Here is a 23,100-nt window from a genome sequence, read left to right as displayed (position 1 = left end):
TTTTGTTATTTATCCGAATATTTTGAAATTTAATTTCGTGACAGTCAGATTTATCAGCAGTCATTGAATGCAGCATACTCCAAAAAGCAATTTTTTTGTTTATTTAATAACACAATATAAAGCTACCGTAGTCATATATAAGAGAAATTAAACTAGAAAAAGATGAAGCGATTTCAGTGAACTGTAAATAAATCCTAGCAAACATCTTAAGAGTGGCTGTTTCCTGTATGCGCAAATATTGCGCTGAAAACTTGCACGAAGACAAACAAAACACTTCCTTGTAGCGGAGGCTCATATGACTTCTGCACAGCCATGGGAAGAATGGTTGCTCTAACTCTGATAACTTTTTTTGCAGCAATAATATGTTGTTCCTGGACAAAAAACCTACCAAACGCTCCAACTCCAAACATTATCATCATGCTCATGGATGACGTGAGTTTTTCTCTTCTTCTTTCTTCTATTGGTTTGTATGTTTAGTTACAATTTTACCTCAGATTGCAGTACTGTAAGAGACAGGCTGAGCTGCATATTTCTCGTTAAACCTGTGAGGTTTTATTCGGGTCGTTCTGTGCTGGCTGCAGCTGCTATTCAAGTAACTTATTCACCTTTACTTCGTGTAAACAGCAGGCTGTAAACTCTAATCTAAATGTGACTGCATATGTATGGAGTGAGTAATAAACTTACCTCTACTGTTCAGATGGGCTGGGGGGACTTGGGGGTGTTTGGCCAGCCTTCTAAAGAAACCCCTAATCTGGATGCCATGGCAGCTGAAGGGATGCTCCTACCAAACTTCTACACTGCCAACCCTCTCTGCTCCCCCTGTAAGTCAGCAGATGATGTAACACTGACATTTCTTGTTTTAGTGGATAATATAATTTCTTTCCTTCCAGTCTTCCTCCCTTTAACCCCCAACCAGTCATGCCAGATGGCTGCGCTTCCCTGAGCCTGATTCTGCTGGAGGTTTCTTCCTGTTAGAAGGGAGTTTTTCCTTCCCACTGTCACCAAGTACTTACAATAAAAATCACCTTGAGGTGATTGTGATTTGGGTCTATATAAATACAACTGAACTGAATTGATCAGTTGTGCATTTTTAACATTTTGAAAGACCAATTGATTTACAGATTGAAAGTATGCATGTATCACAGAACATTTATTTTTTAAATATTATAAAATATGTTGTGCAAAACAGAGTATACAGAAAATCATAAATGTTACTGCAACATCACCAGTTTGGTAATTTTAATGACAATGCGCTTGCATTTCTCAAGAAACGTTTTTTCAAATGTCCACACACTGAGCATTGTTAATATTAACTAAAAGAGGACGTCAGTAGTTGCACAAAACAAATTCGCAATAAACTAATGTACACATCACGCTGGAGGCACCATTTTATAATGGCAACTGTATTTGTTTATTGCATTTAAGAGTTTATCCAAAATACTAGCTAGACAGTAAACCATTTATAATCTCAATGTGGGCCATTTCCATTGGAGCACGTTTCACTCTATCTGCGTGTCAGAAAAGTAAAATGCATACTCAACTTGTCTAATGACATCATTATTTTTCCACAGCTCGAGCTGCACTTCTCACCGGGAGGCTGCCCATCAGAAATGGTTTCTACACTACTAATGCCCGTGCCAGAAACGGTAATGTCTTTGTACAGGGTTCATAAGCACTGTGCAATATTATGGATTTTCATTTTTAGCAGTGTCAAAGTCTGGATAAGTGTGTAAAATAAATGAGCATGAAAACTTGTCTCGATCATGCAAGCAACATTTTTTTTTCTTATCTGTGTTTAGAGCAGGAAGCCAACATGTCCAAAATGTTTGCAACTGTGTGGCAGAGGCCATGACAGAGCAAGCTTGATGTGATTAAGCAAGCCATAAATGTGGTAAAAGACTGAATGCACATTGTTACTCACCAGTACCTCACACACGGTTAAAAAAAGGCTCTGCTGCTAATGCCTTATAACTATTATATATGTTTGCGTCCAGATAAGATGAAAGAAAAAAGCCTCAGTATTGGTATATTTACATAGCATAACAAATAAACACATAATAGGTTTGTCTGATGTGTAGACTGTAAATAAAACATGGCTATAGTCTCTGAATATTAAAAAACTTTAAACTAGGGCTGCATCTTTTGATAGTTTGAATTGATTATTGACTGTTCCATGGATTCATCAGGTAATAAGATGATAACTAGTTTTGTCTTATTAATGAGAAATAACAAATATTCCAAAAAATTCAGTGTATTTACACGCTATATTAAAATAAAATAATTTTTAAAGAAAATATTTTATTAAATACCCGATGAGAAAACTTTGTACCTGCTACATCCACTGCCATTTTTCTTCACAACGAAAAATCAGCAGTAAGCCTCCAGAATTTGTATTAAAATATGCAGATGAACTGTTAACTTAGCCTGATACCAGACTGTTTAAATTATACAGCTTCCTGTTGGCTGACAGCAGCCGTCCTATTTTCCATGCAGTGATACCTGCAGCAGACAGGGGTGAGTCTAAAGGGGGGCATCAGGTGACCTAGACCATATTAATTACAAAACTTTTGTGACATTTTTCAGATTGATAGTGAAATAATATTAAATATTGTGTTAATTAATATTAATACATTAATATTTATATAATACATTAAAATTATACCATCATGCACCATATTAACATCTGTTAAGAGAAGCACAAAAAACTAGCCTCCAGCCCCTCCAATTTATTATTGCTCATTAACAAAGCAAAAGTATTTCTTATCCAATTACTTGATTAATCGATACAATAATCAATAGATTACTCGATTACTAAAATAAAATGATAGCTTCAGTTCTAATCACAAATACTCTAATAACAAAAAAGGTACACACACAACCTCAACTGAAACTTTGGTCTGCCTTCTTGGACAGCTTTCTTACATTAGTAGGAGGTAAAAAGATTTCAGATAGTATTGTATTTTCTGGATGCGATAGATAAGGTCTGTGTTCAAGTGTATGTGTATTTGTGCATGTGTGTGTCTGCATGTTTAAGTGGTGAATGACTGAGCATGTGGTGGTTGCAATGAAGAAAAGCGAACATATCAACATTCTCAGAACTAAGACTTGACCTGCACTTTGATGCAACGTTTCCTGCTGCTGAAAACAGATGTTCCGAAGATGTTAATAATTAATGTTAATAATTGAAGTTAATTATAGCCTAAAGTCCCACTTACATCAGTTACATCACCTGGTTTTTCAGTCAGAGCCACGGAGCCACCCCAATGCCCACTGCATTAGTTTAAATAGCCAATAGCTTGGAGGCTTCAAATCAGGAGTCCAAAAATGGACAGATGTCATAGGGGGTAGAGCCATCTTTTAAATACAGTCCGATATGAAACTATTATTAATAATAAAAAAAGGCTTACTTTGTAGTGAGTTTCTTAGTTACAATATAAAATAGACTAAAAGATATGCGACGGGTGGGGTTGTTAATATAATATTTTAGTTTTTAAGCATAGATCATACAGTAAGACAGCACTTGTACTTCACTTCCTCTTGCTGTTCGTCCTTGTTGCTCACTGGTTTAGTTCTGCAGCTTGGTGTTAAACCCAGACAAGCTCACTGCAGCCACCCTATCTTGAGCTGCAGTCCTTAGATAATTATTTCACAACACAACAGCATGTTTGGACAAAATGTAATAATAATGAGACAAAGAGGAAGAAGAAATAATTTATTCATCCCAAAAGAAAAACAACAACTCAATAAAATAAATAGAAACAAAGTCGAGGGCGAAAAGTATACAAAAGAAATAGCTTATTTACACAGATATTAACAAAAACCTGAAGTAATTAAATAATAATGAAGTAATAATTATTAACTAACAATAATAATTAAGTCATTATTTCAAAATCTACAATAAAAAGCTTCTATCTAAAATGGACACAGGCATTGTGGGATGAGACTTTCCACATTTATGTGCCAGTGGAGCCCAAATATGCTAAAGAAAGTGCTCCGGGACATTTTTCTAAATGTCTTATACCCATGTTGGGACTTGGGTTGTAGAACCATTTAGTTACATATATTGAAAGGTAGTTGTTTTGTTTTGTTTTTGTCTAAAAAGTCTCCCTAGAAGTTTGGAAAGTGGAATAGTGAGTGCATTTGCATTGTGCAAATAATTTCTTGCTGATTTCTCACTGCATTATCTATACTGTGCAGTTTACAGTATAGTTGCAGCAAAGGAAAGTTCAGTACCTTAAATTTGGATCTATTTTTTGCAGCATACACACCACAGGACATAGTAGGAGGTATATCCAAGGATGAGATTTTGTTACCCCAGCTGCTGAAGACAAAGGGCTATGTCAGCAAGATAGTTGGGAAATGGTGAGCTCTTTATCTTTTCTCAGGTTTTAAAGTCTCTGAAGGTTTAGAGAGCAGTGATCAGTTGTGGAAGGAGTGCTGGTGGAAGTATATGGTGCAGTATATTTGCAAATATACAAAAAAGAGTGTTTATTTTCTTATTTCTTCTTCTTTTCTTTAAGTAAGATTACATAGACTTTCTGTGCAGCTAAGATGAGAACAAAGTCTTCCTGATGCCACCATCATATTTTGTTAGTCATTAAAGCAGATGCACAGTGTCAAGTTTTAAGCCTCTAAAATGTGAAAATTTGTCTACATAGTATACTGTGACGAACTGTAAGTATTTGCATCCAAACAGAAAAAAAACTGCATTCAGCCTTTAGAAAAAAAATATCAGGGCAAGAATATCTGACTTTATAGCTAGGGCTTAAGAGTAAATATACAAAAACATATGGGTTGATCTTCAGCTACACTGATCTTAGTGTGTGAATGCACTTTATTTGTCGCTATAGGCACCTGGGCCACAGACCACAGTATCTTCCTCTGAAGAACGGTTTTGATGAATGGTTTGGTTCACCAAACTGCCACTTTGGCCCTTATAACGACCAGTCGATACCAAACATCCCTGTCTACAACAACTCTGAGATGCTCGGCAGGTAATATCACACACAAACACACAGCAAGGCTGAAAATCTATATACAAATCTCCTTCCCCATGACTCAGTGGAATAGTTTGGCTGTCTGCTCCTCAGGATGAGTTGAGTGTCTCTCCCCCCCCCGCCCTTCTTCCTTCTTTGTACCAGCTGTGCTTGTGTATTCCATTTTCCGCCCATTTGTTTTCCCCAAAACAGCCATATGTGTATTCAGGGTCATTGGAACTGGCAGCCGGGCGTGTTTTTCGCTTAGCCATGGGTTTAATCAGCACTGCATACCTGGGCCCTGGACAGAAGCACACACACACGTAGGCACATATACAGGGAGACACACACATGCCCTCAAGAGACGGCAGGTTGCGTTGGCTGTGTGCGAGGACACCTGGAGGAAGTGAAGCGTAAGAAAGAGATGCCTGTCACTGCTTCTCTGTTTGCTGCGCCACGCTTCAGCAGCGCCTCATAACAGTTCCCTCTGCTCAGCTTCGCTGACACTTCCCAAATATGGCTTTCACCAAAATTTCCTGCAAACACCCTCAACGGGAGGGAAATTTACTTCCTTTCTCCTAATCACATAGTCCACAGTAGTTTCAGTCAGTTTGGAGGCAGACTGATGACACAATCAGGTTACTGCTAAATCTTTTTTTAACACAGACGATAAATAGGCCAGCTTGACCTTAGCTATTATTCAGATGGGATGAAGGTGTTGTCAATGAAATGCATACATTTGTTATTTTTTTCAGATTCTATGAGGACTTTAAGATTGACAGAGAGACTGGAGAGTCAAACCTCACACAGATCTACCTGATGGTAAGCAAAGGATCACCTGTTGTTGCTGTCTCAGTGTGACATACTCATACCAGGTACATCACATTTTGATGCAATGTTTTGTAAAGCAGTTGACAGAACGGTCCTGCCTGTGTTAAACTAGCAACTTGTTAACCCACCTTTTGTCTTCTGGGAGCCTATCCCAGCTCTCATAGGGTGGGGACAAAATGTTACTGCCTGCCAGAATACAGAATTTTACCTTGGCTCACCCAAATATGAAAAAATTAAAAACATATAATTGAAAATAAATAATGAATGCAGGTAAAGCCTAATTCTGGCCTTTAATAATTACTGTAATTTAACCAGAGGAAGTGCACTGATTATCTCTGCTGCGGCAGTCCTTCCCATTCAGTTTGGAACATGATCAAAACCAGCATGCAGAGACACACTGCATGTTGGAAGGGTGTGTCATCACTGGAAGAGGGTGGTCCTGTGAAAGGCAGCATGTCTTAAAACTTGGTGAACATTAAGCAAAAATCAGATTTCTTTTTGTAACTGTTAAGTTTTGTTTGGATAACTGACAAATTTGCAGTCATCTACTGTAAAATATTTATCTGTGTGCAAAACGATTGTCTCTTTTTGTAATAAAGAACAATTGATGCAAATGTAAGTGTCTGAAATGTAATTAGCAAAGCGTTTTAGATTAATTGTAACCATCCTTTTCCTGGGTTACAAGCTCAGTTTTCAGTGTTTCAGTGTTAATAAACTGCTAAAACTACAATACAGTATTGTGCCTACATGACAGTTAGAATGTGTGTTTTTGTTGAAACTGTTGAAACTGTTTTGCATTGTATCAAGAGATGTTCCTCAGTTTGCTTTTATTGATTTCAACAGGCTAGACAACACGTTGGAGACTCCTTAGTACAACAATACCTAAGAAGGCTGATGAGTCTCTATCTAAAACAGTTTAAACAAAAACTGAACTCCATGCTCTCTGCTTGGAGGCGGTTTTATTGAAGGCTTGTCTGACGCACTGCTTTACTTGAAAACACTGTTTGAGTGTTTAGTGAGTGAGAAAGAGAATTCTTCTTACCTTAACTGCAATGCTGTGAAAGAGGCTGCAGTAAGTCTCCTGGCTTTTGTATTCCCAGTGTAATGACGTATTCTTCCACCTCTGCAGGAAGGTCTTGACTTCATACTTCGTCAAACTAAAGCTCAGCAGCCCTTCTTCCTCTACTGGGCAGTCGATGCCACTCACGCACCCGTCTATGCCTCCAAACGCTTCTTAGGGAAGAGCCAGCGAGGCCGGTACATTTTATCCTGCTGACTCTCCTATTGACGCAAAGACAATGTCATGCAAGTGGTTATAAATGATTGTATCAAGGTGAAAAACGTGATCTGCCTTTGTGCTGCAGCTATGGCGATGCGGTGATGGAGCTGGACTACAGCATCGGTCAGATTTTGAAGTGGCTGCGAACTCTTGGTATTGACAATAATACCTTTGTCTTCTTCACCTCAGACAACGGTGCAGCTGTTATGTCTGGCCCCAATGAAAGTAGGCAATTATTTCATAAAGAAAGTGCTTTTTTTTAATCTAATTCTGACTCGCTTTTGTGTCCCGTGTGATTGATGCAGGTGTTTTTGTGGTTTTTGACTCCTCAGGTGGCAGCAACGGACCCTTCCTCTGTGGGAAGGAGACCACCTTTGAGGGAGGCATGAGGGAGCCTGCCATTGCTTGGTGGCCTGGGCACATCAAAGAAGGCTCAGTAAGAAAGCCCCAGTCATTAGAGCTTTTACCAAATAAAGCATGAAAAACCCCACAATAAAATACAACACGTGCTCTCGAGAGGCTAGTCTAATCTTAGTCCAGGCACCCAGAGGACAGCTTATTATTCTATGCTTTGTTGTTCCCTGACTTTCTGCCAATCAGATTGTACCAGGAGCTGAAAATGTGAAGCAAGTTATGTATAAAGGAATTATTTTACTCGTTCTCTCTTTCAAACAATCATTGTAGCTTTTTGTTTATGTATCAATTAGCTATTTACACATACACAATTTGATCCACTGGCGTCAATTAATCCCGACTGTGTCCAGCTTCTGTCAAACAGAGCCGAACTCCAGAAAGCCAGACTGTGATTTTGGCCACAAAGCAAGTGGGAGCCTTTTTCTACTGTTTCCTAAAATATTTCTGGAATTAATGCCCCAAACCCCCCTCCTCACATTCCCCAATTTAACCCCCCACCCACACTGTGATCCCCTAAGCCTGTGCGTTCTGCAAATGACTTTTAATTGTATTAGGGGCAGCTGTGACACGGGGCTGTGACGCAGAGGGATTTTGTGGAGGAGCAAGCGGAGGCTGCAGTCTGCAGTAAGCCTTGCCCCTGGCTCATCTCACAGGGTTGTGCTGGGGCCTGATAGCACAGCAGAGTAGCGAGGGAGAGGGGGATTGGGAGCGTCTTAAGCGGCTAATCTGTTTGTGTGTTTGCTGAGGTTGGATTGAGCCGTAATGAGGACTTCAGTATCTGAATATGCCAGGCGCTCAGGATAAAGGAACGGGAGGGGGTGGGGGGGTTGGAGGGAAAGAGGCAAGGAAGAAGTAAAAGAGGTGGCTGGTGTAGAAAAGAGAAAAGGGGGAAGAGTGCTAAAGATTGCAGCACTGCCACACTGCCAGGATGGTTTTAGCGTTTGTAAGGCTTTGCCTGCACCTGTGCCATGTTATAATTGACCAGTGTGCCTCTATATGCACATGCAAGGGTGCAGAACATGTCGGTGTAATTTATGTTAGCTCCCACACAACTATATGTGCACGTTTGTTTGAATGAGAGAGAGCTTTCTAACCTTAAAACACCTGTGTGTGTGTGTGTGTGTGTGTGTGTGTAGTTGTAATGACTTGACTCGAGTTTTAGTAGAAAGGGGACTGTAGATCCTGAAATATCCAGGGATGTGATGACAAGGCTATTGTGCTGGAGTTTCTGTGCTCTATAGCTCTGGATTTATCACTTTGTGTCACTTGGGAGGAAGGATAACAGATACAAGATTGTCCCCCTGTCTTTATTTTGTAGTCTTTTCAAATCTCTGTTGATGGGTGCTTTGAAAAGTCTGTAAACCCTCTGAACAAAATTCTGGAGACAAGTTACCAAGCTGGCAAGCTTTTCTTAAATGGAGGGATTTATTAGGTTTATTGTAGTGACCCAACACAGAACACAGGAGAAAGTTTTTGGAGCATTTGGGAATTGGAGACAAAAATACTATTTCAACAGTTAGCATTGTGTCTGCTGTCATCTTGGTTTATTTATTTATTATTATTTATAAAGAACATGCGATACCAGAATTTTAATTTAGTTTAATTTATTTTTATTGATAGAGCGCCAAATCACAACAACAGTTACCTTAAGGTGACCACATTAAAAACTCCAGATGGCACAAACATTAAAACAGTCAAGAGATCCAGTTCAGTGAGTTGAACTGGTGGAGGTTAAACCCAGCAGATAGACAGCAGACTGGTTGGCTGTAGATAGAGCATAGCTTTAGGCCTTGATACAGTTCAAACAGGCGAGTTCAGACACATCCTGCATACAGTTATCAGCCTGTTCACATATTAAATTTTGCTAGAAAGTTAGAGATGTTAATATGGCAGTCCACGGGGATTGACTCGGAACCGCAGGTTTTGTAGGGTTTTTCCATTGGCTTCATTTACATGAGCTTGGTATTTCCATGCCTATTAATAGAAAATAAAGCCTGTTATCAGTGAATGAATATGAGTGATGACTCAATTAAACTGACACGAGTCTGAGTGCAGGTGAATGTTTTTGATTAGTCATTCACTTACTGTATATTTTGGAGGATGGAAGGAGCAGATCTGAGATGAGGGCGCACGGGTGCTCTGAAGCATTCTCCTTGTGCCTGAGGGCAGGTGAGGGGCTGCATGGTGGCTACAGGAACAGAGATTGGGAGGTGGGTGGGCTGACAGTGCCACAACATCGTTGAGCATCGCAATCCCCTTCGGTGGGTTATCAGGCTGCAGACACACTGGCAGAGTGGCAGAGATGGGGATAGAAGCACTGCCTCCTCAGATAAACACTGCTTACAATGGAGAAAACAGGAGAATGTGACATTAATAGGGAGCAAAGAGTGGGACAAAAGAGAAAAGAACAAAGGGTGATTTGAAAAAAAAAAAAAAACAGCTTAGACTGCAAAAGAGAGCAGAGCTAATAAGGGAGGAAATAAAAGATGGCAACTCGTGAGATAAACTCTGTCAGACCAGTCCGAGTTTTAAACTTTCAGTTTTTGGAGACGCAAGTTATTCCCAACTAAATGTCAGTGCTGCTTCTCCTCTTGTCCTTTTGTCCTGTCTTCTTTAACGGTCTGTGTGTGTCTGTATTAGAGGGACTTAAAAAAAGAAAAAGAAAAATGAAATAAAGGACCAAATCTCTCCATGTTTGTGTACGCGCGCACGAAAGAGAGAAAGAGCGTCTGGATGTGCAGATAGATCATGGAGTGCATTGCAGAGCCCGTTCTGTGGATACAGAAGAAAAGGGGAATTCATTTCAGTGCTTAGGAGCTTGTGTGTACGCCTGTATGTGTGCTGGCTGCCGATAGGAGCACAGCGGCACATGGCGGTGCAGCTGCAGAGGGCTGATAGCGCTATCTGATTGTGAGCGTGCCGTCTCCCTCTAAGGCTCGCTCAGGAGAGAATGGAACGGAAGATCAAGGATGACAGCGAAAAAATGGCATTTTATCTCAAAATAGTTCAAAGTTTATAAATAAAATAACGCTTTTCACTGGGACTGGGAGAAGGAGATAAAACGCCAGCTCGCTCTAGCTTCAGCCACCTTCTCGCCAATGTCTTGTCCTCTCTCTACTTCCTCTCCTTTCCTCTTTTTTTTTTTGCTCCTCCTTTTTTCCCCCTTTTTTCCCTCCCAAAACTAATTTAGAAAGAGAAGCATTTTGGAGTTGTAATAATAAACCTGCATGCAGAGGTTAGAGTGGAGGCTGTTGAAATGCATCTCTTTTCCTGCGTGTGTACACACAACCACACATGGAATGAATGCATGTCATGACTGTGCATTGTTAGCATGTTGCCACAGCTCATTCTTGATTTCAAGGACTTCAGTCATCAAGGAGGACATTTCAGAACCCGTGAAAGATGTGAACAAGCGATCAAAAGACAAAACTCTAGTAGTGTGTTTCTCTGTGGATGGTCCTCAAACAAACATGCTTTTCTGTGTGTGTGTGTGTGTGGAACATCTTATTTTACTAGACCTGTTTATTTTCTTCTCTTGTCTATAGGTGAACTTCCAGTTGGCCAATGTCATGGACCTGTTCACCACTAGTCTGGTTCTCGCTGGCATCAACCCTCCTGATGATCGAATCCTAGACGGACTGGACCTAACACCTGTTTTGCTCAACTGCTCCCAGCCACTCAAAAACAGGTGAGCACACACACACACACACACACACACACACACACACACACACACACACACACACACACACACACACACACTTTTGTTCTTCCTTAACTCCTCAAGAAAATATCCCCTACAACATTACACCAACACCAGTCTAAATTGTTGGATAAATCAATGCTTTCTTTTTATTTATGCCAAATTCTGACCCTTGCATCTGAATGTTGCACCAGAAATTGAGACTCACAAGACCAGGCAGCGTATTTGAAATCTTCTATTGTTCAGTTTCCTTTTTTTAGCAGACCATCTGCTTCAAGGTCTGTTGCAGATTTAGTGATAACAAGTGGTTATTTGAATTACTTATGTTTCAATTCTGAGATGGTTGTGTTGGAAAATCCCAGTTGATCAGCAGGTTCTGATCTACTGGTGACCATCTGACCCCAACAACCATGCCAAATATATAGTCACTTAAATCACCTTTCTTCCCCATTCTGATCCCCGGTTTGAACTTGAACAGGTCGTCTTGCCCACGTCTACGTGCCTAAAGACACTGAATTGCTGCCATGTGATTGGCTGATTAGCAGGTGCGCCTAATAAAGTGGCTGACGAGTGTAATTGCCTCTACAATGAATCTTAATGTCTTTTTGCTATATGCTATGAAAATGTTGACATTTGAGGGTTTCATACAAATGCATAAAAACACTGTACAAAGGTTCATGTGTCCATCAGGATGATATTTTTTGAAAACTGTGTGGCTCCCACAACTTTTGCTTTCTTTGCCATTATTCACTCCTTTTCTAGTGACAGACTCTTAATTTTGACCAAAAACGGACATTCACAACAGTCTGAGTGATTTTTAGGGAGTTTACGTTCCTCCACATTTTCTAAGGCAATTTGATGTTAATATATGCAAGTTGAAGTAAATCTGAGCTTTATTTCTGCCTCTTCTCGCCATCTTCAGGCCAATATTTTATTACCGTGGGAATGAACTGATGGCTGTGAGGCTTGGAGAATACAAGGCACACTACTGGACCTGGAGCAACTCATGGGAGGAGTTTAGACAGGTGAGATTCCCTCTGAACAGTTCAACTCTGTTCCTCAGTTCTTCATTTGCACTGCCACATCCTCCTCCTTTGTCTCTCCTAATCGCACTCAAACACACAAACACTTTGGCTGTTGCTGGTGTTATCATGAGAGCGGCTCATCAGTTGACTGCTGTGTACATCAGTGTAATGAATATTAATGAAGAGCCCCCACATAAGCGAATGTACATCATTCATCAACCAGATGACTTGTTTGTTCAAACTCCAGTGGAAATACACCCCCCCCCCCCCCCCCCCCCAAATTTACATATCATCATTACCTGCTTGTTCTTTTGGCATCATAGCGCTCAGGCATAATTACATCAACTCAGTGCGGATTAAAAATATCAATAGAAATGTGAAATCTGGCACCTGAGAAGCTAAAGTATAGTGCGTTTTCTTTTTCTTTTTCTTTTTTCCCTGGCTACCCCGGGCCCATCTATAAAAACATGTCCTTCTGTCCTCCCTCCATGGCTATGCCTTTCCTGTGATCCAGTTTGTTTTATGCCCCATCGGTTGCTTAAATTGCTCTCTCCTTCAGGGCCGCTGAATCAATAGTAGCCTCCTTTATCAACTCATGTGAACTGAAGTGGAACTTCACAAATAATGGCGTCTGATTGCCTGTGAGTTGCCTATCGATTGGTATGTGTGTGTGTGTGTGTGTGCACATGGGAGAGAGAAAAGACAGAATGGAAAAAAAACATGCACATACATGTTCGGGCTTCTTTGTACAGACGTGCGTGTCTAGTCTGTTTCGCTGACTGACGGTTGAGCTCCTACAAGACAAATCTCCGATGTCAATAATGAACTCCTAAACTGTTTCTTCTTGTGTTGCCCACATTCACTTTTCATACATCTGCTTTAAAGGTAATGCTCTACTTTCTTTGGAATTGATCATTCCTACTAAACTCATGTTAAAGATAACCCACCCCATATACACTGAGGATTAACCCGTCTCATGATAGTGATACACAATGAGATCCACTCCTCACTGAAATGAAACGTGTATTGCTGCTTTGTAAGTAATGTGCTGAAGTACAATTTGGCTTTTTTTGTGCTCCTTGCTGAAAAATAAACAAGGAAGGAAGATGTGTGTCTCTAAAGAAGAATGAAATTACAGGTTAATGGCTGGGAGACGTGTTGCTCTGTCCTGGCTGAGTCTGTGCTGCTCAGCCATGAGGAAAATGAGAAATTTCACAGGCTTAAATGCCTCTCATCAAATTCTTTTGAGGCAACGTATTGATGTTAATATTGTGAAACATAGTTTCTCGTGACTGTGTCTCCCTTTTATCTGGATTGCTGAGTAACCTATGCAACTGTGAGTAGCCTTGCTGAATGCTTCATATGGCAAAAACTGAAAAAGGAAGTTTTTTTGAGACAAGTGTACTGGGAATACCTCTTTCTTGGCATCACTGAAACTGAAGAAATTGACAAGAATTAGGCTGTGCCATAGCTGATGTACTTTAAACTTGAATTATAAGTTTTAGAATTTGTTTTTTTTACATTAACACACTTTAATGCACACTGGTGAAAAAAACACAATCAGTCTTTAATTTAGTAAAAGTACTAATTCATAAATGAAAGAATGAAAGCACATATGATGGTGTCCAAATATTTCCAACAATGTTCAAAAAAGAACCTGTCACATCATTTTACACTCTCTGGTTACTCTAACACCTGTAAACACTTGTTAATAATGGTGACAATAAGCTTAAAGTAATTCAAATATTCACTAAGTTATTCTGAGCATCGGATATAACATTAGCTCAAGTAACAGCTTAAGCAGTCAACTCATCTGATGCTAGGTTAGCAGTTAATGTTACTGCAGCTAATGCTACTTGTTGCCTTTTGATCTATATTAAATAAAAGATTTATTAGAATAAAAAATAGTGTGAATGAAACTGTAATAAACTCAGCTCAAGTCACATCATTTCATCAGAAATGTTGAAAAAGACAATAACTCCCGTGATTCCTCATAGCATCATGTTATTGTATTGACTGACAAACCCCAGGCAGCAGAAATTATTGTTCATTCAAGTAAAAGCACAAATAAATTATCATACTTGGAGCTTCCCTCCAGTCAGTAACGTGTTTTGGTTGGAGTTGTTTCTTTTAGATGTTTTGCCTTCATTCTGCAGAATGAGAACAGTAAAGCACACCCTCTTTAAATTCAAAGGTTTTACAAATCAGGACATAATAAAAATAATCTGGTCCTTAGCAAGTCTTAAAGCAAGGCAACCACATATGAAAAATAACACATAGCATATTACACTTTTGCCAGTTTGCACGTCTTGAGCATTCTGGTGAGTGTTAACACAATGCCAAGGAGGAAAGATATCAACAATAGAGAAGCAATTATTGCTGCCAATCAATCTGGGAAGGGTTAAAAGGACATTTCCAAACAATTTGAAGTCCATCAATCTGCACTGAGAAAGATTATTCACAGGTGGAAAACATTTAAGACAGCTGCCAATCTTCCCAGCAGTGGACGTCCCAGCAGATTCACCCCAAGGTCAGGCCATGCAATGCTCAAAGACCAAAAAATCTGCAACCTACATCTGAGACTCTACAGGTCTTAGTTAGCATCTTAAATGTTCATAACAGTACAATTACAAAAAGGCTGAACAAGTATGGTTTGTTTGGAAAGCCTGCCATGGAGAGAAAGTCTCTTCTCTGTAAAAAGAACATGGGAACACAGCTTAGATGTTAAACCTGAACAAACCACAAGATGTTTGGAATAATGTCAATTAAACAGACAGCGCCAAAGTGGAGATGTTTACCCATAATGCACTGCACCACATTTGGTGAAAACCAATCACGCCATTACCATTACAAATACCTCATACCAACTGTCAAGCACGGTGGTGGAGGGGGTGAGGATTTGGGTTTGTTTTGCAGCCACTGGACCTGGACACCTTGCAGTCACTCCTCTGTATACTGAAGTATGTCAAATGTGCATGCATCGTAATGGCCCAGACAAAATTCAAACCTCAGTAAAATGTATAAATTCACATATATGAATTTTAATAAATCAATAAATGAATGGCTGCAAACTTCAGTGAATGGAAGCAACCTTGTAAATAAGAGTGGACCAAAATTCCTCCACAACAATGTGAAAGCAAAATGTTATTGAGAAGGTGTAAAACCACCTATAGCAGCAAAACTAAGCTGCTTCTTGCAAGAGGATGGATTTCCTTTAAACAGGGATTGTATTAATTTTGTGACAGTAAAACTAGGATTTTGTTGTAGTCCAATCATTTATTTACATGAATCCAGCATAGAAATTCTCCTGTTGTGTTAGTTGAAGCTCTCTTAATCACTCACAACTGATATACATGCAAAAATGTCCTGTTTTAGCTCAGTTTCGATGCTTGTTAAGATAGAGCAAATGCAAATACTCCAGTCAACTTAAAGTTAAGTTGTTTAATATCACCAACTACAATGGCCATAACACAGATCTGAGGGTTCATGAGAGGTTTGATTGGTATGAAGGAAAATTTTTTTTATTTTTAACAGTTTTTAAATGTTTTTTTTTGTCAAATACATTTTACTATCTTTACCTGTTTCTGTTCTTTAAATTGCTGTTCAGATTAGTCAAATATTCAGTATGTGAAAGAAAGAATATATTTAAACATTGTCCAGTCTACATAAAACATTCCAGCCAAATCAAATACTTTTTCCTCATTCCCATCCCCAAAATCCACGCTCCCACCCATGGATGCTCCTGCACCTTATCTTGTAATGACAACCACGGTGCTCCAGTTTAAAAGCAGCCTTGCTGTATCCATAGCATTAATGTCATGTGAGATATGGAGTTCTTGCTCTAATATCTTGGCTACAAGAGAAAAAGTCAGACAGATACACACAGCAGGCCTTTCTTGCTGCTCCTCTGGGATGTTTTTTTTTTGCCCCCCTGATTCTTTTCTGCATTTCTAAGCAGTTGACTTTAAAAGGCAGGACAAGTCTGGATCAGTGGAAGCTCTGCAGGGCGGGGGGTATCTATCTTCACTCTCACTCTTTCTCTCTCTTCTATATGTATTTTGAGGTGCTCCGTTGAGTGATCTCAGAGGGGGGGCAGCAACAGTGTCTTACAGATGAATGCTTTTTCAATATTAGTTGTGCTCATCAAAAAAAACCCCAAAAGTGTGAGTTTGTTTGTGCGTGCGTGTGCTTATGTGTGTATTAAAGGAGGAGGCAGATCTCCAGGGGGTTCTGGAGGAGTGAGTGTGACTCAATCAGGCTGCGATCACTGCCAGGCTCCTGAGAAATAGAGTCAGGGAGCAGGAGCGAAGGCGTGGAGAGATGAAGAGGAGGCAGCAAAATTTCTCTGTTTTGCGAGAAAGCCTTCACGGTGTACCAAATAACACAGCAGATTGGAAGACAATATGCATATAACCCATACTACAATGAGATTAAGCATTCAGCTCTTGGCAGCAGGTGGCTGCAAGCCTAAACCTAAACACTCACATCTCTCCTGCCGAGCTTAGTGCAGTGTTTTTTGTTTTTTTAATTGGACATGATGAAGCGCATAAAAACATCTTTAACCATCAAACTTAAAGACAAATTGTAATCACATTACTGAGATCCATATTTTCACGATGTCTTAAGTGTCATTTATGTGGTGCAAAACGAGCCAAAGCAAATATTCTATTTCTTCTATTTCTTCAGATATTATGTTTCATGTTTAATTGAGGATAGTATTTCAGGCAGGTCTGCTTTTTGTGTCATAGATTAGTCTTCTACAAGAATAAGCACAGACGGCAGCGGCCGTGCTGCTGCCACACGAGTATCGATTTGTGTTTGGTGAACTGATGCTTCAGCAGGCATATAAACTGGAAAATATAGACAGAAGAAAGGTTCCACTGCTTTAAAATGTTGATTTTAAAACAAATGGAATCAATTGTAGAATACTTATTCTGGGGTAGATTAAAGTACAGGCAGTCTAGGTGAAGGACTTTACCTGTAGCTCAGATCAGTGTGTTTAATAACACGTGTCATATGTTTTACAGGGCATAAACTTCTGTCCGGGTGAAGAGGTGCCAAATGTGACTACTCACGAGCAGAAGGAGCACACACTCCAGCCACTCATTTTCCACCTGGGGCGGGATCCTGGAGAAAAGTTCCCTCTCAGGTCAGTACCTTAAAAAAGTTCAAATTTGCTTTTAGCTGATCTCCAGGAAACGGACAGAGAGGATCAGGGGTGAGGTGTGGAGAAGAGGGGAGTCAAGCAGGCTAACAGGGAAAAAGCTGTGGGGGAAAAAAGGGAAGAAAGCAGGGATAAGAATAAGAAGGTTGTTTGCCCGTGGTACTGAATGTGTGCAAGATCAATGAAGATTTAGCAGCATGAAAAAAAGAAAAAGGCGGCGGATTGATCCACTCAGCCAGAGCACGCCTGATTACACCCTTCTCTTTGTGATTGCAAACAGCTCCTTAAAGATCACTATCGGGCCCTCAACCCTTTGGTACATCGCTGCAGGTTAAAATTGCAAGATAAATTGTTCAGGTCTAAATTGAGAGCTAGTTCTGTTTAATGTGTTTTGTGTGGGTCTGCCTCCTCTCCAAGGAGAGTTAAGAATCACGGAGACAGGATGCAAACGGCCAAGGTTGAACTATTACTAAATAAGGGTGAAAAGATGAATGAGCACCGTCTTCTGCTCTGCCTGGACAGCGCGAGATGTTCAATGTGACCATGTAGACTTTTTTTTAAATGACAGAGTGACTAATACATTAAGATAATCTCAAAATGCTTTCAGGAGAGAATTTTCTGTGGCTCCTCTTGTCATAAACCCTCTTAGACTGACCTTTCTTTTCTGCCTTCTGCAGCTTAGCCGTTCATACTTTTTTTGCTCTAGCCTCATCTCCTCATTTGCTTCCTGCTTGTGCTCCTCTCTGTTCTGGAGCGAGATTGGATGATAAAACATTAATGCTGTTTTTCGTTTGCCCACCTTTTAGCCTTGCTATTCACTCGGAGGAATAAAAAAAAAAAGGCAGAAACCAATCAATATGCAGCCATGTGTTGTGCTGAGTGCTAGATGTGCACACACACACACATCCACACAAACCAAAACTGCCCATTTATTTTATTCTTTTACTTCTGCACAGAGGGGTTAGTGAGTTTGTCTCCAAGGTCACGCCCCCGCCAACGCCAAGCTGCCTGACCTCTTCACTGTTCACGCGCCGTTCTTCTTCGATCCGTTTTAATCTTCACTATAAATTCTCCTTCTTCGCCAAACTTGTTTTCCCTTCTCGCACCTTCTCCCTCCACCTACTGCTATGCATCTCATCTCACTTGTCGCCTCTCAGCTGCTGTCCCTCTGCATCCGCCGGGACTGTGCTCCTCCATCCACACGTGTGTGTGTGTGTGTGTGTGTGTGTGTGTGTGTGTGTGTGTGTGTGTGTGTGTGTGTGTGTGTGTGTGTGTGTGTGTTTGTCTGCACATGTGCATGCTTGTGTTTTGTCCGTGTGCTCTCAGGTCCCCCAGCTGGACCGGCTGCCTGGCCATCATTAATCTTAGTCAGCACCTAAAGAGCCACTTAAGATGATGTAGGGCCTGTCTGTGCACATACCTTCACTACTGTCGCAGGCTGTGATGTAGCAAAGAGCGCACACATGTACACGGTTTCTGTTCCTGCACAGTTTCATGTCATTATGGAGATTTTTGAATTATTTCCTTTTTTTTTAAGTTCTAGTTGTTTCCATTTTGCTTTGTGAGAGCAAAAAAAACGCCTTGCTGCTATTGTAAATGAATGTGGGCCTGGGGAGGATGACAGGGTCTGTGTTGGTGGTCCTTCTGTCCAGGATGAAACACAGACCCATCCAGGTTTGCATCAGCCTAACTCGATGATGGCTACGCTGGACTCTCAAAGCCTCTCTCTGCCTCCCACATTACCCTTCGTCCCTGTGACCTAGTGCCCTGAGATTAACACATCCTACTTCCTCACCACCTACCTCGGCTTTTGTCCCCAGAGCCCCCGGGTCATGTGTGGTGTAAGCCCCAGCCCTAACACTGCAGGCAGCCTTGCTCAAGTCTGGCCTCATCTGCTGCCTGCCACCATGCTCTTCTGTCCCCAATCAATAGTCCCTCACTGAAGTGCTCAATTTCCACCGGGGTGGAGAAGATGGTGGAGGGGAGGGGCAGGCAGGACAGATGTATCTGATTGTCTCCTCAATTCCCCCACCTTCTGCTACTGTGTGGTTGTTTGTGTGTATGTGTTCCAGCAATAGTGTTATGAATCAGTAATCAGAGCGGTGACACACCTGAGCTATGCCCCCATCCCCCTTGGGTGCCATACATTATAAATCAAAAGACTCCATTTGCATACAGCCTGCTTATTATTCCAGATTTTGCCTCTGCACTAGTAAGCTAAGGGTTATAATCATGATAATGAGCTGTGCTGACTGTGGGCTTTTCATTATTTGTTTGCAGAGGGGGTATAAACAAATGATATTATTAGTTTTTGATTTAGAGCTTCTGCACTGTAAGATTTTTGGCGCATAGACAAAACAATGGAAAACTTTGCGTCTCGTGCAACTTTCTCGCGCTTTGCTTTACTTTGCTTTGCACACTTGCACGGAGAAATTGAATACTTACAGCAGCCTGATAAATCTCCCTTACATTTACTTCTGTTAAGCTGCTTCATCACTTATCGCAAAATGAATCGCAACAATCAGGAGCCGGCACAGATAGGAGGGGAATGAAATATCCCTCTTGCTGATCGAGATCGAGCAAAAAGCAGAATTTGTGATTTCAGATAGCTGAAGCAATTTAATCTGAATGCTGGATGTTTAACGCAGCGGAGCAATCTGGTTTTTCCCTATCAGCTAGGGTCACAATGCATAGATAGTTAGCTTATGACAAACGCAGCGCACAAGGAGAGAGACTAATTGCAGCGAGCGCTACCAGTCAAGTAATTGCAGGAGGAAGTAAAGAGTGAGTATCAAGGAAAGGAGCAGGTGCTGGTTGATGGAGGAAGCCTTGCTGCCCTGTGGGAGATCTAAGAGGGAGGGTAGGTGTGAGCTGGACAGGGCCTGGGGTTATTACTCTAATTGACACTTCACCTCACACACATGCACATGTTCCCCAGGGGCCAATCAGAGCATTGCGTTTGCAGTGGAGGGAGGATGGAAGGCTGGCACAGGTGCTGCCTGCGAGTGTATCAGGGGTGTAATTGCACTGCTGATATTTGTCTATCCCTGTGTCACGCCACCAGACGCTCACTCCCCCAACACACACACACAGAGCCCATTAACCCTACAGGTCCTATTGAGAGCAGCGTTCCTTTGAAAGCCTTCAGGGCCCCTGTGTTTTACAGTCTGAATATAATAATGCACAGAGGTGCCCAGGCTCACTGGTGTCCAACAACAGTAATTGAGAGACAGGGGATGTGATGGGGGTTACATAGTTCATCCTGCTGAGCGTGCCTTCCCAAAGGGTACAAGAGTGGACAGCCTGTGTGTGTGTTTATGTGTTTAGGTTTCTGTTTTTGTCATCGAAAGCTGCGGCTCGTCTCCCCACCAATATAATGAGTAACGCTCGTGGGCTGCAGTCATGTTTTGTCACTAGATACATGAACAGAAAGGCAGAAAAATGGGTGATCTTTATTCCGTGTGTTTCAAACACAAAAGCAGCCTTGCCTTTCTCATTTGTACTAATATATGTCCAGAACATAAAACAACTGCTTCCATTCAGGATTAACTGTTCAGATTGCTGTTAAAGAAAATTTGGTATTAAATATATTAAAATCTGATTTTATTCTTTGTAACATTACTACAAGATGATGTCATCAATTAGTCAAATATACTTTGCATCTCTGTTGACAATCATTCAATTTAAAGCACAAAATTTTCTCACATGTTAGTTTTTATCATGTTTCCTTGTCATGCATCAATATACATGAATCATTTTTGGAGTTTTGGAGCTTTGGTTAACTAAAATGATAATCATTCACTTGAAAGTGCTCTGCCGATAATACCCAGCTGTTTATTGTGTTGGCAGTGTTCTTTCTAAGGAGTACCAGGACGCTCTGAGCAGGATATCTGCAGTTGTGCAGCAGCATAAAGACACTCTGGTGCCCGGCATTCCCCAGCTCAACATGTGTGACAGTGCAGTGATGGTGAGACACAATATAACTAAATATATCTCTTACAGTCATGTTTAAGATCAGTTGTCATGTTGTAAATCCGACTACTAGATCAGGTGCTCTTCTCAGCTGTATACATCAGATAAATTCATATGTAAGTGACAATGATAAACCCTTTAAGGGCCAGAAAGAATTAAAAGTCTATGGGAGAACAAGCTAAAATAGAGAAGGCTCCTGGCCTTGCTTTGAATCAATCGTAGCTTTTATTTTGTTGTTTGTGTGCTAACTTTACATATCAGTGTGTACCGATTTGATGACATCCTCCCCTTCTGTCTGGAACTTTCTCTTTCAGTGTTATTGTAACGGTATTATTTAAAAAGCAGCCTGGCTTTGTCTCCCCAAGCGCCCACCTTATTTGTGGCATGGCACTGCCCCCTGGTGGTCATTCAAATAAACATGCTACATTGCGTCCAATTCCTGTCTTTGATAGAAGTGTGATAATTTAAATGCTTAAAAGCCTGAATTTTTGCATCTTTTTATTCTGCATTTTTCATAAGGAAAAGTACATTTTTTTTTATCTTTTTAACATGGTTTTGTCATGAGGACTTACTTTTAGAGTAATGGTGCACAAGAAAATGTGCACAACCTAGTAGGTAATACGACCGCTCAAGGTCAAACTGGTAAATTTGAAGTAAGAAGACATTAAAATTTCATGGCACCACTTCAGTATTTGAAAAATACACTTTATGCATGGTATGTATTGGGAAAGAATAATCAGTTTTTCAATCAGTTAAGTTTTTTGATGAAAAATGTTACACAGGGATAATATGAATTCATAGTTTAACATTTAAAAAATGTTAAACTATGACACAGGACAGGAAACAAATATTATCTGCTGCTTTCAGCCTAGTGAAGATCAGTTACGACTTTAAAAAGCAGCAATGCATTGTACTGCAGAGCAATCATATATTTGATACTTTCATTTTTCTGTACTTACTGTGTGGACCTCTCTGTTTTATAGAACTGGGCCCCCGCTGGCTGTGAGAAGTTGGGAAAGTGTCTGAAACCGCCCGAGTCTAACCCCTGGAAGTGCGACTGGCCACACTGAGAGCAAAAGTACTGGACGCCAACATGAGGAACTAAAACCTGAAGATGTGCCAAGCCATAGAATAGGACACAGCCTCTGTGTGTAAAGGAATGTATTTTTAAACTCTTTGTGTTTTTGTACAATGTTTGAAGAAAAGAGCATTCGGTCAAATCAGGGAAACGTGTTTGCAAACTATGATTGCAGTTATTTTTACATCTGTGTGTTTTAATCTGCCAATTCTATTTCAACTTGCTATGGAATGGATAAAACAGATTTTATTGGTGTAGATCAAGGATGCCAAACTCATTTTACATTGTGAGCCACATACATCCCACTTTAATTTGAAGTGGGCCATACCAGTGAAACTTCCCTTTCTGTCTTTAATTACACATTTAATCCTTGAGATATCTTAATATGAGCAATAGAAGTGCAATTTCAGCTGCATTTATCAGGTTTTTTTCTACGTGGTAAAGAAATGCTGCTCAAGTTAATGAAACAAGTCTGTCAGCACTCTTACACTGTAAGAAATAAATTGTATGGGCTTAAATTGTGAGAAATAAAGATGTAAAATTGGGTGTAAAAAGAAAAGGTGTATTTATGTGTACAGTGCATAGGTTTAGTGGATACACAGGGTATCTTGTGAATCCACTGTAAAACACACACACACACACAAAGAAATTCCTATAC

The 23,100-nt window shown here is 40.5% G+C and overlaps 1 protein-coding gene and 1 long non-coding RNA gene across 2 annotated transcripts; one reads left to right on the top strand and one right to left on the bottom strand.

The window, feature by feature from the left end:
* Window positions 1–266: 266 nt before the first annotated feature.
* galns (galactosamine (N-acetyl)-6-sulfatase) lies at window positions 267–23,001 on the top strand. The gene is made up of 14 exons (XM_026166111.2): window positions 267–432; window positions 698–821; window positions 1,572–1,646; window positions 4,260–4,362; window positions 4,851–4,994; window positions 5,732–5,798; window positions 6,937–7,064; window positions 7,172–7,311; window positions 7,419–7,522; window positions 11,046–11,188; window positions 12,126–12,228; window positions 17,256–17,377; window positions 21,242–21,359; window positions 22,348–23,001. The coding sequence occupies exons 1-14, from the start codon at window positions 313–315 to the stop codon at window positions 22,432–22,434; spliced, it is 1,578 nt and encodes a 525-aa protein (XP_026021896.2). The 5' UTR covers window positions 267–312; the 3' UTR covers window positions 22,435–23,001.
* Window positions 9,094–10,255, bottom strand: LOC145423015 (uncharacterized). Its single transcript, XR_013904152.1, has 2 exons — window positions 9,586–10,255; window positions 9,094–9,474 (listed from the first exon to the last, which is right to left on the bottom strand). It is a non-coding gene; the product is annotated as an uncharacterized LOC145423015 (long non-coding RNA).
* Window positions 23,002–23,100: the final 99 nt, after the last annotated feature.

Source organism: Astatotilapia calliptera, chromosome 1 (assembly GCF_964374335.1).
Source record: "Astatotilapia calliptera chromosome 1, fAstCal68.1, whole genome shotgun sequence".
NCBI classification, from domain to species: Eukaryota; Metazoa; Chordata; class Actinopteri; order Cichliformes; family Cichlidae; genus Astatotilapia; species Astatotilapia calliptera.
This window is presented reverse-complemented; position numbering and strand designations above follow the sequence as displayed.

Excerpts from the sequence above, each read along its gene's own strand:
- galns (XM_026166111.2), top strand. The coding sequence starts at position 313 with ATGGGAAGAATGGTTGCTCTAACTCTGATAACTTTTTTTGCAGCAATA. Across the intron at positions 7,523-11,045 it reads GGCACATCAAAGAAGGCTCA|GTGAACTTCCAGTTGGCCAA; the intron begins GTAAGAAAGCCC and ends TCTTGTCTATAG. Across the intron at positions 21,360-22,347 it reads TGTGTGACAGTGCAGTGATG|AACTGGGCCCCCGCTGGCTG; the intron begins GTGAGACACAAT and ends TCTGTTTTATAG.